At 42.0% G+C, this 16,832-nt stretch overlaps 1 protein-coding gene across 11 annotated transcripts in view; it reads right to left on the bottom strand.

Annotated features, from left to right (window-relative positions):
* Nucleotides 1-16,832, bottom strand: part of FGGY (FGGY carbohydrate kinase domain containing) — a 356,970-nt gene that overhangs the window by 99,919 nt on the left and 240,219 nt on the right. For all 11 annotated transcript variants that reach the window (XM_068140722.1, XM_068140721.1, XM_068140717.1 and 8 more), the window contains one exon: nucleotides 1,003-1,118. In XM_068140722.1, coding sequence (XP_067996823.1) covers nucleotides 1,003-1,118 — 116 coding nt within the window. The remainder of the gene's footprint in view (nucleotides 1-1,002; nucleotides 1,119-16,832) is intronic.

Here is a 16,832-nt window from a genome sequence, read left to right as displayed (position 1 = left end):
CTTTGCACAAGCAGTTTCAGTTGCAGAGGAGAAGCTGAAATCTATTCAAGGAAGCTCTGAAGTATTCATTTTCTGATAACCTGAAAATGACTTATATTTTGTGATGATCATTAAAGCTTATAGATTTCATTACACTTCATTTCACTACAGTCCTCCCTACACCATTTCCATGTCATGCTGCTGCATTTAAACCACTGCACGAACTTGTTCAAAGTGCTAGACATTAAAAAAAGAAAAAAAGGAAAAGAAAAAAAAAAAATCAAAGGAAATTTCAGATAATTAACTTTGATGAATGAGCATATTTTAATTCATGTCTGGTAATATTCTTGTTAATGACATGTCTGCTTAGGACATCCATTAAAAGTCCATTAAGTTAACAGGGAAAGTCTAATAAAGTTATCCTGGAAATTTTCTGGTGTATTAACATTATGGACTTTTAATGAATATCTGCTGTAGGAATTGCTATTAGCAAGGCCACCGTTCTAATTAAAATTGGGCTCTAAGACAGTGGGGGGGGGAAAAAAAAAGCCAGTATGAAAAGAATAACAAGCTGAAGTAGCACTTTTTTGAAAATGACTCTAAGGGAGATTGGTGCAAGTTGCAAAACATGCTATCAGTAACAGCCATAAATTACTGCACTGGGGATTCTTTCGTAGCTTTCCATCCAAGAGCCCCACATCTGGTGCTTCCTCCATACAACCAATTGCTGAGGCTCCCGCTTGCTTCTGTCCTGTTGAGGCTGAGCAGCACTGAAAGGCCTTTCAGATGGCCACAAGGTATAAAATGCAAACAAATTTTCATGACAATGCCCAGTTAGAAGTATGCTTAGGAAAGCTGTGACCTATAGGCATCCAGCCTTGTTATCAACCCATCTGAAGACTCATCAAGTCCTGCTACATTTCTGCTGATGTTCACAGTAATACAACAAAATATCTTTTTATGTGTATATAGCTTTTTAATATATTTTTAATGTATGTATAAAACAAAACAACCCCAACATACCTATTTTTTCATACTTATCCTTCACCAAATCTTCCAAACCAATCATTTTCCAGAAACTGTCATCCCAGCCTCCATCTGAAGTGTATGTCCACTTGCACACTACTGTACAGAGGGACCTAGAACAAAAAAAATATAGGCACAAAATAAGGAAAATTATCACTTTTACTGTCAAATGTGTGGCCAGAAAGAAGTTTGTACAAAATGATCTCTTCACTCACTGGTGAAAAAGTCCAGTATTTGAAGGGATCCTACAGAAAGGCTGGAGAGGCACTTTTCATAAGGGTGTCTAACAACATGACAAAGGGGGATGGTTTTAGGCTGACGGAGAGCAGAGTTAGACTGGATGTTAGGAAGTTCTTCAGTACAAGGGTGGTGAGATTCTGGAATAGGCTGTCCAGGGAGGTTGTGGATACCTCTTCTCTGGGGTTATACAAGGGCAGGCTGGAAGAGACCTTGAGCAGCTGAGTCTAGTTGAGAGGTGTCCCTGCCCATGGTGGAGAGGTTGGAGTAGATGATCCCTGAGGTGTCTTCCAACCAAAGCCATTCTATAATGCTATGCTAGCATAAAACAAACAAACAAACATACCCAAACAAGATTGGGTACTGTTTAGAGTGCACATCTCAAGATACCTTGAAAAGACTTTCTGTTTAAGATTCTTCTCTGCTGAAGTAACTCCTGGTCCAACGACTTCATGGCATAATCAGTCAAATAACTGGCTATGCAAAGCCCAGAAGACAGCAGAGCAGAACATAACAGCTCTTCAGCAAGCAGCTCAAGGAGAGATTCCTCCTTCTCCAGGTTTCACCTAACCAGTAATGTTTTACACACAGTACACCCTCAGAGAAACTTGCCATTACTTCTCTTTGAGCTGAATTACAACTCACAGCAAATTATGTATGCTCTGAGAATTAGCTTCAATGGCATTGCTTCAATACCTGCACGTACAAATTGCCTTTATCAGGAGAATGTTTACAAGTGAAATAGCATTCCATCTACTAGAGCTTCTGCAAAGCATGTGTTCAAATGCCTGCACCAAGCAAACTGAATTTTCCTGAAGCATTTGACTACTTCTTACAGTTTTGTGCAAATAAAAGGCAAACAAAATACCCATCTAGGAAAAATGTTCTTAAAGTAAAGCCTTCTTTTCATGCAGCTGAGCTACCTATGGACCTAAATAAGGAGCATTAAACTAAAATTAAACATGCTGTTATCTGCATTACCATAATGCCTAGGAAAACCAGCTCTGGACAATGACCCCACTACCTTCAGCACAGTACAATATGGAAATACCCCACAAGCAAAGCAAGTGCATCTTCTCCAGCCTGGTCAGATGAAGCCTTGAGCAACCTGCTGTAGTGGAATATGCTCCTGTCCATGACAGGGAGGTTGGAACTACATAGAATCATAGAATTGTTAGGGTTGGAAGGGACCTCAAAGGTCATCTAGTTCTGTCCCCCTGCCACGGGCAGGGACACCTCACACTAGATCAGCTTGCTCAGAACCTCATCCAGCCTAGCCTTAAAAACCCCCAGGGATGGGGCTTCTACCACCTCCCTGGGCAACCTGTTCCAGTGTCTCACCACCCTCATGATCTTTAAGGTTCCCGCCAAACCAAACCATTCTGTGAATCAATGAATTAAAACACAGTAATAGAAACTAGAAAAGAAACCAGAAAACAGCATAGAATAAGTTATTTTTATTTACTAGCTAGAGATCATAGCTAAGATACTGTGCACTTACATCCCAGTAAGAACAGACGATTACCTGGAGTACTGTGTTCAGCTCTGGGGCTCTCTACACAACAGGGACATGGACCTGCTGGAGCAGGTCCAGAGGAGAGCCACAAAAATGGTAAGAAGACTGAAGCACCTCTCCTATGAGGACAGGCTGAGAGAACTAGGGGTGTTCAGCCTGGAGAGGAGAAGGCTCCAATGAGACTTTATAGCTACATTTCAATATCTGAAGATGACCTCCAGGAAGGCTGAAGAGGCACTGTTTAGAAGGGCCTATGGTGATGAGGGGAACTGGTTTGAAACTGGAGCAGGGGAGATTTAGGTTGGACATCAGGAGGAAGTTCTTCACAATGAGAGTGGTGAAATACTGGAACAGGCTACCTGTGGTTGAGGACCCATGTCTGGAGACATTCAAGGTAAGACTCAGTGTGACCCTGGGCAGCCTGATACAGTTGGAAGTGTCCCTGCTGACTGCAGAGAAGTTGGACGAGACAACTACTGAGGGTCCCTTCCAACCCAATGCAATCTGTGACTTATATAGCCTCCCCCTACTCCCATTTTTTCATCCGGGACAGAAATGTCTATTTTAAATGCATCATTTTTCATTTCAGTCTGTTCTTTAGGAATGACCATGTTTTTACTAGCAGATGTTCACTCACAACCCCACTCTTCTTAAAGGGGCATCATTTGCTCTTGACAATGAGAATTATCATTTGGGGGAAGAAAATATATCATTTTGGGCCAAAAAATAAAAATAGAGCTCACTATTTATATCCTTGTACATACTGTGGAGATTATTTCAGGGCTCCTCCTCAAACAATTCTGAACTCGCTCAATCCCTTTCTTGAACAACCCCTGCCCTCTTTTTTACAAAAGAAAGAAAAAGCAACCAAAAAACCCAGTTTAAGGATAGATCAGACAATTACAGTTCAGTGCCTGGTTTGAAAACTAAAAAGCACATGATCTGTAACTACAGCAAGGGCAATGTTGATATAAGAAATTCCAATTTCCAAGTATTTAAAAGCCAGACACAGAAATCTCATTAGGACCTCTGACAAAAATTGGGTGAATAAATAAATTCTAAGCTGAAGGAAATACTGCAGGGGGGGAACTAAACAGTTGCCCCAAACCTCTCATTAAAAGGAAAAATAAAGACAGAGTATTCAAAATAAAGACCATTTCATCACTTCAGGAAAAATTGAGACATAAAGAGTGAAACAATAATGCACCAAGTTTTCCCAAATATGGTAAATACCAAATCATAACAAATTAGCATCAGAACTGTGCATGTATTTTTCTAATTAGATCAATGCCATGAACTATTGCCACACCCTGACAAATGCTCTAAGGATGACAGCTAAATGTCATGGCTCCTCACTCACCCAGAACTCCTTCTGAGTCTCCATGCTTGTCCAAAGAGAAACCAGAGCAGCACTGCCGGACTCCAAAGGGCATGTTCCAAACAAGGGCCAACGCTCACAAGCAGCTCACTCTGAGCAACACCATGTTATGTATACAGGCCCAGTGAAACAGTGTCAATACAGACAGACCAGCCCTTGACAATACACTGAATTCCAGCACGTAGGAGCTCTTACTGGGTACAGCTGGGCTGAATACAGTTTAGAATAAAATGGCAATGGAGCTGTGAGCATTTTCATCCTGCTTATGTAGATTTCTAAATGCCAAGTGCTGACAGAAGAAGGATAAATTAATGATTTCTGGTTGAATTTTTAATACACTACAGAAAACAAGAACTGTGCAAGACATCCTCTTCCCAAAGGAATTAACAGGCAGATCTAGAAATGGAAGGTTCTCATATGAAGAACAACCTCAGATCTGAGCTAAAACTCTAACCCAACACCCTGGATGGTTTTTATTTCCATGGCCACAACAGGAACCCCAAAACATTTGTTGTGAACAAAGCCTAAGCGTTTACACTTTCCTGGGATTTAAGCTCCCTATTCCACCATTGCCACGACTCAATTGCCACATAAAAAGTTGTTTAATTGAACAATGAAGCTTTAAACAAACCTGTAATGTCTAAGGCAAAATATTATACTAGAGATAGATATTCTGGTCTCCTAGATAATAATGTAAGGGAAAAGTATTTCTTTGAGATGCTTGCAATGATCAATTAACTTCACACGCTTCAAAAAGAACCTGGATGTGTTGAACTCAAGTCCCAGTCCGATTCAACAGCAGTGAGCAGGGACATCCTCCACTAGGTCAGGTTGCTCAGAGCCTTGTCGAGCCTGACCTTGTACACATCCAGGGATGTATTCAACTACCTCCCTGGACAACCTGCTCCAGTGTTCCACCACCCTCATGGTAAAGAACTTCTTCCTAAGATCCAATCTAAAGCTATTCTTCTCTCATTTAAAACCACTGTCCCTTGTAACCTGGAAAAATTGCACCCAGAAAGACAGTATGGCAAAGAGCAAGCTAAGGAAGCAAAACATTACACCTCCAAAGAAAGTCTCAACCACCTGAAAATTCTGTATTTCACTGTAATTCCTAAATGTTATGAAATGAAGGACAGATGTGCAACAGAAACAGTGCTGATACTCACTGTGGCATATTCCTTTCTCCTAACTATTTGGCAGGATGACCTCAATTATTCAGCCCTAAACACCAGACTTGTGCTAGCTGAAGCTGGATGAACTAGATGGATATACACAAACATTCCCTTCACTACCAGGATCAGCTAGGTTCAAAGGTGATGAGTTTACAGGCACTCATCTAGGTGACATTCTTCTCCTGACTGCTCAAACTAATGCAGGGCTTGAGAAGATACAGTGTGGAGCCCCTCAGTAGCACAGGCCATATTTAGCTAGGCTCAAATACCATGAATTTGAGGACTGTTCTCCGTAAGCATATTCCCAATACAATGAAATGAAAGATTTCCTTTCTCTGTTCGGAACAAAATGTTTTGCTTAGGATACTCCTACTGAAAAAAAACAACTAAAACAACCATTTTGTATGGAAAATTTCCATGTGATTGAAACCAGATTTTCCACAGGAACACGCTTATGTTTAGAGTTTCTTTCAAATTGTTGTCTCTAAAGAACTATAGGATCCTACTTGCATCCAACAGCCTCAAGAAGGAAAAAAAAATCCCTGCCACATTTCCTACTAAGTATGTTTGGCTGGGCAGATGTCTTATACAACCCTTGCTATTATTGTCTAGCTCTGAGGTTTTACACATCTCTTTCTGAGGACTGACTGTAGATGTGCTGAGATCCTGCATGACCAGAATCTCAGAATTCAGGAAGACCCACCAGCAGTATGTCCTCATATGAAAACCATGAGGTTCAGGGAGTCTGTAATGACTGAACACACACACACAGAGGTAATTCCCAAAACGCTGTCTGGAAGCAACTATTTGCCCACACTAAGCTCCAAAAGGATCCAGAACAACCAGACTCGTGGCCAAAAAAACTTGGGTGCTCCAAGTTAGTTAATGTGTGGCTATTGCCTCACCATCTACCTATTCTGAATGTTCTTCCTCATTCTTTTGTACTCCTTGGAGAGAACAAATTCAGAAGCACTCATTTAAAAATGGCAAATAATGTATGGTCTTAGTTACCCACATAAAAATGTAACTAAAAGTAAAGTTTACCAAAGTCTTCTCCATATCTACTTAAGAGTTTCCAAAGCTTTATATTTTGGTCTGTTCTTTGCTGACACCATTTCCCATTCTCCAAAAGGGAGAAAGCAAGTATTGACGTAACACTCAACTCTGCAGAGATTCTGTCCTGCCTGGGAGAACACTTGCTATCCTTGACAGCAACATAGAGTTGGGGGGATATTCCATAACTGCAGCAGTCTTCTGGAGGTCAACCTAACCTTGAGTATAGGTTAATACAGAAGTCCTACTAACAAGGATAATTACTAAGAAAATGTTTTTCCCTGAAAAGTGACCCCATAAGGCATTTCTACATGACCTTTTATTCAGGAGGGTTGGTACAATGCTAGTTAGTCTGGAAAATGAGTCAGCTACCAGCTTTAAAGACAGAGAACCTTGTATTGACCAGCCTGAACTGAACAGACGCTTTCGCCTTGATTCCAAAGCAAAAGCATCCACTTCATTTATCCTAACTGCTCAGAAATTAATTTCAATTCATTAACATAATTAATTTTGCAGGCATCTCTAACAGTTTAATCACAAAATATGTTCAATGGATCACTTCCATGAAAAATGTCCTTGTAACCTGGCTGTCATACAGAGAGTAATGTGCTGGTGGTGAGCTGAAACCAAGTGCACCTGCTGAGGACTGTACCAGACCTAAGAACTACAGAAGGGTATATATAATCAGGTCCCAAAAGTGTGTAGGATAAAGTGACTTTCTGTGGTCTGTTTCCAGATATATTACAAGCTCCAAAGAATCAAAAATTAGGACCGCTGTATGACATTTTGAAGGCCAGAAGGAGACCTGAAACAATGGAGTGCGACCATCACAATATCATATATTGTTTGTCTTTTGTTCCCTAAACTTCAAATTGAAAACAGACTTTGAATTTAAATTAACAACCAGGGCCTAGGTTCTGCTCAAGTGAACTTCTCCACATACCAACACCTGGATCAAACTGTCAATGTCCTCCCAAATTATGCACTCTTGAGGCTTTGACAGAAAGGAGCAATTCTCCAGCCTAACACAGTTCCAGATCTGACTGTGAGTTCTGCCAAAAAAAAATTAAGACAGATTACACATACTGCCAGCATCCAAGCTTTGATATAAACAGAACTGCTCAGTGGTGCTGCAAGAACCTGAAATACAGCAGCAGTTATCACAGAGTAATAGGAAACATGCAATTATTCTCTGCTCCATTATGGATGATGCCATTTACATTAATACAGGAGCTCTGAAATAGAACCAGATTATTAGATCCACATATGCCACTGGTATTTATACCTGCCACATCAATGTTTCTGCTTGCTTTGAGTATTTGGCTGCTTTGGGGGAAATGGGAAAAGCGGGGAATTTGTCCTAAGGAACACTTCTCAGGTAGCAGGAGGGGAAAAAAAGTGACATCTAGTCATTTAGACTTGCAACATATAAAATGTATGAGATGCTGCCCATGTTTAAGTGTTTGCTAAAAAGAATCAGAGGACAGTGTGGTGAGCTGACAGAGGTGTAAGAAGAGCTGCACCTGATATCACTCAGTGCCTACAGTAGATCTCTTGGGCAGATTAGTTTTAAACCACAAGGCCAAGTCAGTCTGGGTGTGCTCTCTTTCACATACACTGTCTGCATTTTACTCATTTCACCTATTCAACAGCTCTTTAATTGCATGTACACAAACCAAAACATGTCAGGGGCTGTTCCATCCACCCAACTGTGCAAATCCCAAGTTCCTAATATTTACAACACACCACATTTTATTATTATTATTGCCTTTGACCCAAAGCCTATGAAATTCCTGCCTGCCCAAACCCATTGTCTTGGAACAGCAGTGCAACATGACTCTAGCCCGAAAAGGATTTTCTTCTTCTAACAAAACATTAAACATGCCAACCAAAAAAAGGTGAGGAAGCCTGTTTGGGAAAACTAGCAGACACATTGCAGCTACACTCAGAGGCCCTGACTTTCAGCCTTTGCATGTCTGAGGACTTAAACCTGGCCAACAAAGGTATCAAGGAACTTAAGATAAACAGTGTTAGCAAGTCTACTGGCTTCATCCTTTCTGTACTCTGAATAACACATGTTTATCAGAAATAATGAAAAGCAGTCTGACTGCCACTTAGCCTTTTGAAAAGAAGTTCAACAGCAAAGCTTTCTCACCACTTGGAAATCTTCACTAAAACTGCAGAGGCAAATATATATATAAAATATAAATAAGTGTATCTATAAACTCTAGGATGAATTTCCTTCCTGCTGTGGGAGGCAAGGAAATGCCAGTATTTTTTAACACTAAGGTTAAAGGCAATTTTGTCATATTTCACAGATAACATAGGATTAAGATGCAGATCTCAACCCTCAAGAGTTAATGTTCCAAAAATTATTTGGACTGTCCTCTTTTTAGAAGTCTTCATTATCTCGTTTTAAACATGTGTTTAGGCTCGAGGTGAGGAGAAAGTTCTTCACTGAGAGAGTCATTCCCCCTTGGAATGTGCTGCCTGGGAGGTGGTGGAGTCACCATCCTGGAGGCATTCAAGAGGGGATTGGACGTGGCACTTGGTGCCATGGTCTAGTCATGAGGTCTGTGGTGACAGGTTGGACTCGATGATCTTTGAGGTCTCTTCCAACCTTGGTGATACTGTGATACCGTGATACTGTGATCACCAGTATTGAACTCACTGTGAGGAAAACAGAATCTCAGAAAACAGCTCTTCAATTTCAAAAAATAAAGTTTAGGGTGGAAAAGATTTCCTTTAACTATAAGAGTGTTAAGGTTGGTATAAGATAACAACCCACAAAGTCACCGAGGCAAAGGACGTTGAACAACTCATGACCTATCAGCTACTGACAATACTGATACATGACTCTATTATTTATACCTTCCCAAAACATTTCAAGTCAGATTTTTTCTGTAGAAGAAAAATACGTTGAAGTACAGCATTTGGGCTAAAGATTTCACAGGGTTTTCTTTAAAATCTGTGTTTAAAGTATTTCATAGAATCATAGAATAGCTCAGGCTGGAAGGGACCTCAGAGATCATCTACTCCAACCTCCCTGCCATAGGCAGGGACACCTCTCAGCTAGACTCAACTGCTCTAGGCCTCTTCCAGCCTGGCCTCGCATACCCTCAGGGAAGAGGCTTTCACAACATTCCTGGGCAGCCTATTCCAGAGTTCTACCACCCTCATACTGAAGAACTTCTTCCTAAGATCCAGTCTAACTCTACTCTCCTTCAGCCTAAAACCATCCCCCCTTGCCCTATTGCTAGACACTTATGAAAAGTCCCTCTGCAGCCTTCCTTCAGGGATTGGAAGTCAGCTCTAAGGTCCCCCCAGAGTCTTCTGTTCTCTAGGCTGAACAATCCCAGCTCCCTCAACCGGTTCTCATAGCAGAGGTGTTCCAGCCTCATCTGACAAGATTCACCATTCCTTCTTTCTTCTTTCTGAACCCTGCTAAGTCAGTGGATACGTATAGTCCTAGCACACTCCTTCACCATCAACGTAATTAAATCTTGGTTTGAAAATTTCCCAACTCGTATTCAACATCTCTGTTGGCCACACATCTGGGAAGTCAGAAGTCTCACTGGACTGGTGGCACAGCTTTTATTTTAAAATGTAAAACGGGTCTCCCTTCTTCAACTGTAAATCTCCCTGTCAAAGCAGTCCATGAAAGAATAACGGACTCTTTTACGTAAGAGGAAGGTTCTTGGGGAGAAGCAACTACATAACACCTCTTAAGGGATTGGTATCCATCCAGTCTCTGACCAGAAGATGTAAGCACTGCAGTAGCACTTCAAAACTTATTTATTAGCCGAGGAAATGCCAGGGGCTGTAAAGGATAACAGGGTTTGCCTAGTTTCCACTGAGGCAAAATGTAGTTTCTCTTTCAGACTTGTGAGGAATTAGCTCAGACTTCATCATTGCTCAGGGAAACCTACACCAGGAATCCAAGCATAGAAACAGTCCCTATGCCTTGAAGCATGGCTGTCCTGAGGCAGGCAGAACAGTAGGTCCTGAGCCAGGTAAGTCCATGACTGGTTTTCCTGTGCAGTAAGCAGGAGCTCCAACTCTGACAAGGTTGCACCATGTGAAGAAAAGCACTGGCTAAATATGTCTCACAAATATTCTCTCCATGCCCAGTCGCCAGCAAGCACCACTTCAGTATTCTATGAGCTCAACAAAACCCAGGAAGAATATAGCAGAAAACAATTTCTTCTACAATCGTAACAGTTTCCTAGCAGAGGTCTTCCAGCACCTCAGCAGCAGGAAGCATTTCAAGGCAGATGTGTTACCCTGGGCTTTTAGGTCTTGTGTCAAGATACAGAATGTAGAACCACTTGACTCCTCTGAACATGTCCCACCACATGTGCATGTTGAAGACCCACTCACATCTCCTAGAGGCACTGAGTGAGCAGGAAAGAAAGGCTTTCAATTTGCAAACCAAAAAGTGAATATTATTTCTGTTGAGGGAAAAAAGGAGCAATTACCACAAATCCTGCTCTATTTGGTGTTCACGCTGTAAAACTTGGGAGGTTTTTGGCTGCCTTTTGAAATCACAGCGTTTTCTAAGCAAATATGTTGCTTACATAAAGGGAGAGAATTTATTGTATGAAAAACACAATTCAACATTTGCAATTTTCTACACCCACCTCTATAATTAATCTCTGATTACAGCCACTCCCTGAAAAGATTCCATGTTATATTTAAACCCTGGGTGCCACTTTGAAATAAAAAGAAAAAAAACAAAACAAAACAAAAAACCCAGTAGGGTAATTTTCAAAGACTACATTGCACCATGAGGTTTTAAATCAAAGTGCTTTCAGCTCTGGTATCAACCTACTGACCACCCCAGCCAGTGCTAAGAGTGACCTCCAATTACCACGACAATAAGCACAGAAGTCTCTTGAGAAATATAAAGTGTAGATGTTTCCTGTGCTCCAGAAGAGATATGAGACTGAGGTATTACACAGATAAACCTCAAACTCAGTGACAGACTGATGGCAAAACCACTTCTTTGAGAATCAGACTAAAGATCAACCTACACAAGCAAAACACTGTGTTGAATAAGGTCCCTTAAAAATGTACCTCTTTTGTATGTTGCCAGAGATCACAGAATGTTAGGGGCTGGAAGGGACCTGGAAAGATTGAGTCCAACCTCCCCTGCCAGAGCAGGATCACCCAGGGCAGGTCACACAGGAACACATCCAGGCAGGTTCGGAACGTCTCCAGAGAAGGAGACTCCACAGCCTCTCTGGGCAGCCTGTTCCAGACCTCTGGCACACTCACAGGGGAAAAAAATTTCCTTCTGTTCCCGTGGAACCTACTCTGCTCCAGCTTGCACCCCTTGCCCCTTGTCCTCTCATTGGACATCACTGAGCAGAACCTGGCTCCATCCTCCTCACACTGCCCTTCACATATTTATGAATCATGAATGAGGTCACCGCTCAGGCTAAAGAGCCCTCCAAGACAAAGAGTCCCAGATCCCTCAGTCCTTCCTCACAAGGGAGATGTTCCACTGCCTTCAGCATTTTTGTGGCTCTGTGCTGGACTCTTTCAAGCAGTTCCCTGAGGTCCTTCTTGAACTGAGGGGCACAGAACTGGACACAATATTCCAGATTTTGCCTCACCAGTGCAGAGTAGACCTACTCTTAACCTTCTAACCACAGTCCTTCCAGTCCACCCCAGGATGCCACTGGCCTTCTTGGCCACAAGGGCACATTGCTGGTTCATGTCATCCTGTTGTCTACCAGGACCCCCAGGTCCCTTTCCCTTTCCCCCACAATCAGTATAAGAGTGTAACAGATGAAGTACTCCACAAATTTAGGCGCAGTCATATCTGAGAAGAAAATCCACCCACCCCGAAGAGAATGCTGCCTTCATGTGCTGCCCAACATGAAGCCCATTGTTCTGGCTGTAGTTGAATGTCTTATGGGATAACAGAGTAGGAAGAAAAAGACAGGAAAATAAGGACAATCAATGCTTTGTTGGAATCAAAGCTATTTTTTTCCTTTACTCTGCTCTCTCCCATGCACACCTGCTTCTTGGGAGCTTCCTTTTAGTTTGAAATAATTTGTCCTGCATATTCTCGTAACAGCAGGGATTCCTTGGTCCTTTTCCCCAGAGTTGCTCTTCAACAGGTCAGCCCCCAACCCATCCTGGTCCCTGGATTTGTTCTGTCCCAGCTTCAGGACTTGCTGTATTTCATTCAACTTCTCCCCAGTCCTGAGCCTGTCCAGATGTGAAAGCATGCATTTGACATAGAAATATTGTAAGGAAACCAGCATGGTTTCCTTTTGCATAAATACACAGACAGATATTTATACACAATCAGATATGTAGTTTGGATTGGGAGAATGGACCTGTTTCTGTTTGCTGTAATCTATTTAAACCTGCCCCTTAAAAATGCCAATGCATCAAACTGTGCAGATGTCAAAAGAGTTATACAAGAGAAAGTAAATCACACTAACTATAATGAGATGATGTTTCTTTTACAGAGACCAACTGAAAAAGAAAGAAAAAACCCAACAACAAAAAATACCACCAATAAAAAAAACCACAACCAAACCCCAAACCAAACCAAACCACCAAAAAACCCAACCAAACAAAACCCCAAAACAACCAATAACCCCAAACACGTTTCTGTTTAGGAACAGGCTGTCAGAAGATTTAAAGACTTAGACTCTTAAATTCAGTTTTCCTAGAAGTTATGTCATCAGACCTGAAGGGAACCACCCATCCCAAGTAGAACACATTGAGTCTGATTAATCCCTTGTGTCCATCCAATAATTTCAGTGGATTCATACCAGCATGCATTTAAACATGTTGAGTTGGACCAGAAAGCACAAAATAGGAGTATTTCATCCACCCACATACACCTCACCGTGTCATGAGGTAAGGGGAAGCAAACAGTCAGCAGACTGCTTGATTTTGTATTAATTTCATTCTGTATTGTATTACAGACACACAACCAAAATTCAAGCCCATTGTCTTCAGCATTGTTGAAAAACACATAATGAGACACAGTCCTAGACACAAGAATGTATTGTCTAGACAAATCAGACATAGCATGTGGGATTAGAAATATTAATCCATTCCTTTAAAAGATGGCAAACAGAGGCAAAAGAAATTGAGTTATCTGGCCATGGGTCAAAGAGTAAACCTTACTCAGACCCCTGAATTCAATCTTGAACTTCAGAGACCCAACAGAAAGACACCACTCACATACTACGATGCTGAACATACTAAAAATATTCCTGTGTGCAGCTAGAGTCTAAATCACAGAATCACAGAATGTTAGGGGTTGGAAGGGACCTCAAAAGATCATCCAGTCCAACCCCTCTGCTAGAGCAGGGCCACCTAGAGCATGTCACCCAGGAAACACATCCAGATGGGTTTTGAATGTCTCCAGAGGAGACTCCACAACCTCTCTGGACAGCCTGTTCCAGTATTTCATCACCCTCAGAGTGAATCTTCAAATATGAGTATAAGAAGCATGTAAATATATATAAAAGTGAATCACTTTAATTTTTAAAAGCATAATAAGCAGAGGAGAGGTCGTAAAAATCATACAAAAATGCAAAGGAAATGAAAAGCAAAGCTACAAATAAAGACCATGCATGCAGCCACTCCAGTCCAGGGCCTGCCCTCTGCACATTATGCAACATCAGTCAGTTCAAATGATACAGAAAAATACTCTTGCAAGCTCAGTATTTCAAGCCAACCACTCTGCATCAGGACAACAAATACCTGCTTCAGTTAAGAGCTTGTATTTAAAAAAATATGTGTTACTTTCTTCAGGCTGTTAAAATTATTACACAATGAAATTGAAAGTATGGGGATAGTGGCTCTGCAAACAGCTTTCCTCTGGAAGCCTAAGCTTGAGCAAATTTACCGTGGTTTAAGGCTTCAGCAAACACTCCAAGAAGTTATTCAGAAGATTAAGTGAAGACTACAGGTACCTGAGAGAAAGGAAGTCAAGATTCAGGCAAGCTCCTTCACCTCTATATAGCTTTTGATAAAGTAGGATTAATCCTTCAGCAACATTAATTTCTCCCAGTGCAATGACAGCACCACACCAGTATTCACATCCAGATGTGCATGGCACAATGCATCTGTCAGCACCTGTTGGTGCTTCAGCCACTGGCCATCACACAACCACACATATCCTCACAACATTTTGCTGTATTAGACTTTATTATTGGGCAAGACTGGCATCAGGGGACTGGAGGGAGATCACAGTTAGTAGCTCCATAACACTTACCTTCTATTGTATGAGAAAAAATCATGGGATGTATACCACCAACCTCTATATTTAGGGAGCACTAACACTTAGGAAGCATTGTGGACTTTTCCTGTGATTTAGAAAGCATGGCAAGAGGATGAGGGCAACATCTGCCCAGCAGCCATGTGGACACTGACACTCTGTACACTGACTAGTAAAGCAAACCTCCACATGAGCAATGCTACACTTCATGATGTGGTTTATGCTGTTCTCACACAATTGAGTAGAATTAAGAGTGGTGAGAGAAAAACCTACCCTTATAACCCTAACATTGGTATTTCACAAGAGAGAATTATTAGTCTAGAAATCTCTTTACAAGTTCACCATAAAGCACGCTTTACTAATCCATGAGTAAATAATCTATCTATTCCTGCCATCAAAACTGTTGAGAGGCTAATTTAACCCAGTACTTAACCATCTGTGTGAGTATAAAGTCCTAAAGAAATGTCAGTAGAGTTAAAGGGAGTTTTTACCAGCTTAGTCAGACTGCACTGAACTGGAACCTAGGCTGTCATGCACTTGTGGTCAGACAAAGCCTAAGTGAAACCAGAACAGAAGCAAGGAAATTGCCAAGAGTATTGCAATAAAAGAAAGTTTTAATAACTACATTTTGATACAGACCAATCCAATTTCACATGCTAAACACCAATACTGAGCCCTCCTTTACTCAGACAAGCCACCTTCAAGGCTTACTCAAGGTGGGATGTCAGGATTCTGCCGTCATGTGCACCTCAAAGATGCACACTAGAGATTCAGTGATTCACAGACTGCACTGGGTTGGAAGCGACCCTCAGAAGTCATTTTGTCCAACCTCCCTGCAGTCAGCAGGGACACTTCCAACTAGATCAGGCTGCCCAGGGCCACATCAAGTCTGATCTTGAATGTCTCCAGGGATGAAGCCTTAACTACATTCATGGGCAGCAGAGTGGTATTTCACCACCCCCATTGTGATGCACTTCTTCCTTATTTCCCACCTAAATCTACCCTCCTTTAGTTTCAAACCATTGCACCTTGTCCTATTGCTACACTTCTAAACAGTACCTCTCCAGCCTTCCTGGAGGTCTTCTTCAGATATTGAAATGTAACTGTAAGGTCTCCTCAGAGCCTTCTCCTCTCTAGGTTAAACAGCCCTAATTCTTTCAGCCTGTCTTCACAGGAAAGGTGCTCCAGCCCTCTGATCATCTTTGTGGCCCTCCTCCGGATCCGGTCCAGAAGGTCCATGTCCCTGTTGTGTTGGGGGTTCCAGAGCTGGACACAGTACTCCAGGTGAGGTCTTACCAGAGCAGAGTAGAAGGGCAGAATCACCTCTCTTGACCTGCTGGCCATGCTGCGTTTGATGCAAAGCAGGATGCCACTGGCAAGATATTTCAAGCAAAGACAAAGCAAGACCCTTCATTTCACGTACATCATACACTGTACTGCCTGCTTATATCTTGATCTTTTCACTGATCAGCACACCTGTTTCTTGAGTATATTTAATAATGGTTTGAGTTCACAATCCTTTGGAATTGCATTCATGTAAAAAGGAGAGTAAATTTTTAAGCAATCTCAAAAAGCAAAGAGATCAACAGCAGTATTTGGATAGCTGTGTGATTTTCCAAACCAAGGAAGACTCCACTAAATGGAACCATGAGAAGTTGGGAAACAGGTAGGCTGTGAGACCCCATCTCAAATACTGCATCCAGTTCTGGTGTCCCCAGCATAAGAAGGACACAGCCATTGGAGTGAGTGCAGAGAAGGGCCACAATGATGATCCAAGGGCTGGAGCACCTCTGCTATAAGGATAGGCTGACAGAGCTGGGGTCATTCATCCTAGAGAAGACTCTGGGAGGATCTCAGAGCTTGTTTCCAGTACCTGAAGGGATCCTACAGGAAGGCTGCAGAGGGACTTTTCATAAGGGTCTCTAGAGACAGGACAAGGGAAAACGGTTTGAAGCTGAGGGAGGATAGGGTTAGACTGCATCTTAGGATGAAGTTCTTCAGTACAAGGGTGGTGATACTCTGGAATAGGCTGCCAAGGGAGGCTGTGGACGCCTCCTGCCTGAGGGTGTTTAAGGTCAGGTTGGATGAGGCCTTGAGCAGCCAGGTCTAATTGAGAGGTCCATGGCAAAGACACTGCAGTAGATGATCTCTGAGGTCCCTTCCAACTTAAGCCATTCAGTGATTCTGAGATTCTCTAGGACAGTAAAAGCATAC

This window comes from Melanerpes formicivorus, unplaced genomic scaffold, assembly GCF_026170545.1.
Source record: "Melanerpes formicivorus ecotype bairdi unplaced genomic scaffold, bMelFor1.0.p_v2 SCAF_7, whole genome shotgun sequence".
NCBI classification, from domain to species: Eukaryota; Metazoa; Chordata; class Aves; order Piciformes; family Picidae; genus Melanerpes; species Melanerpes formicivorus.
Note: the sequence above shows the minus strand (reverse complement) of the source record. Positions and strands in the feature narration are given on the sequence as shown.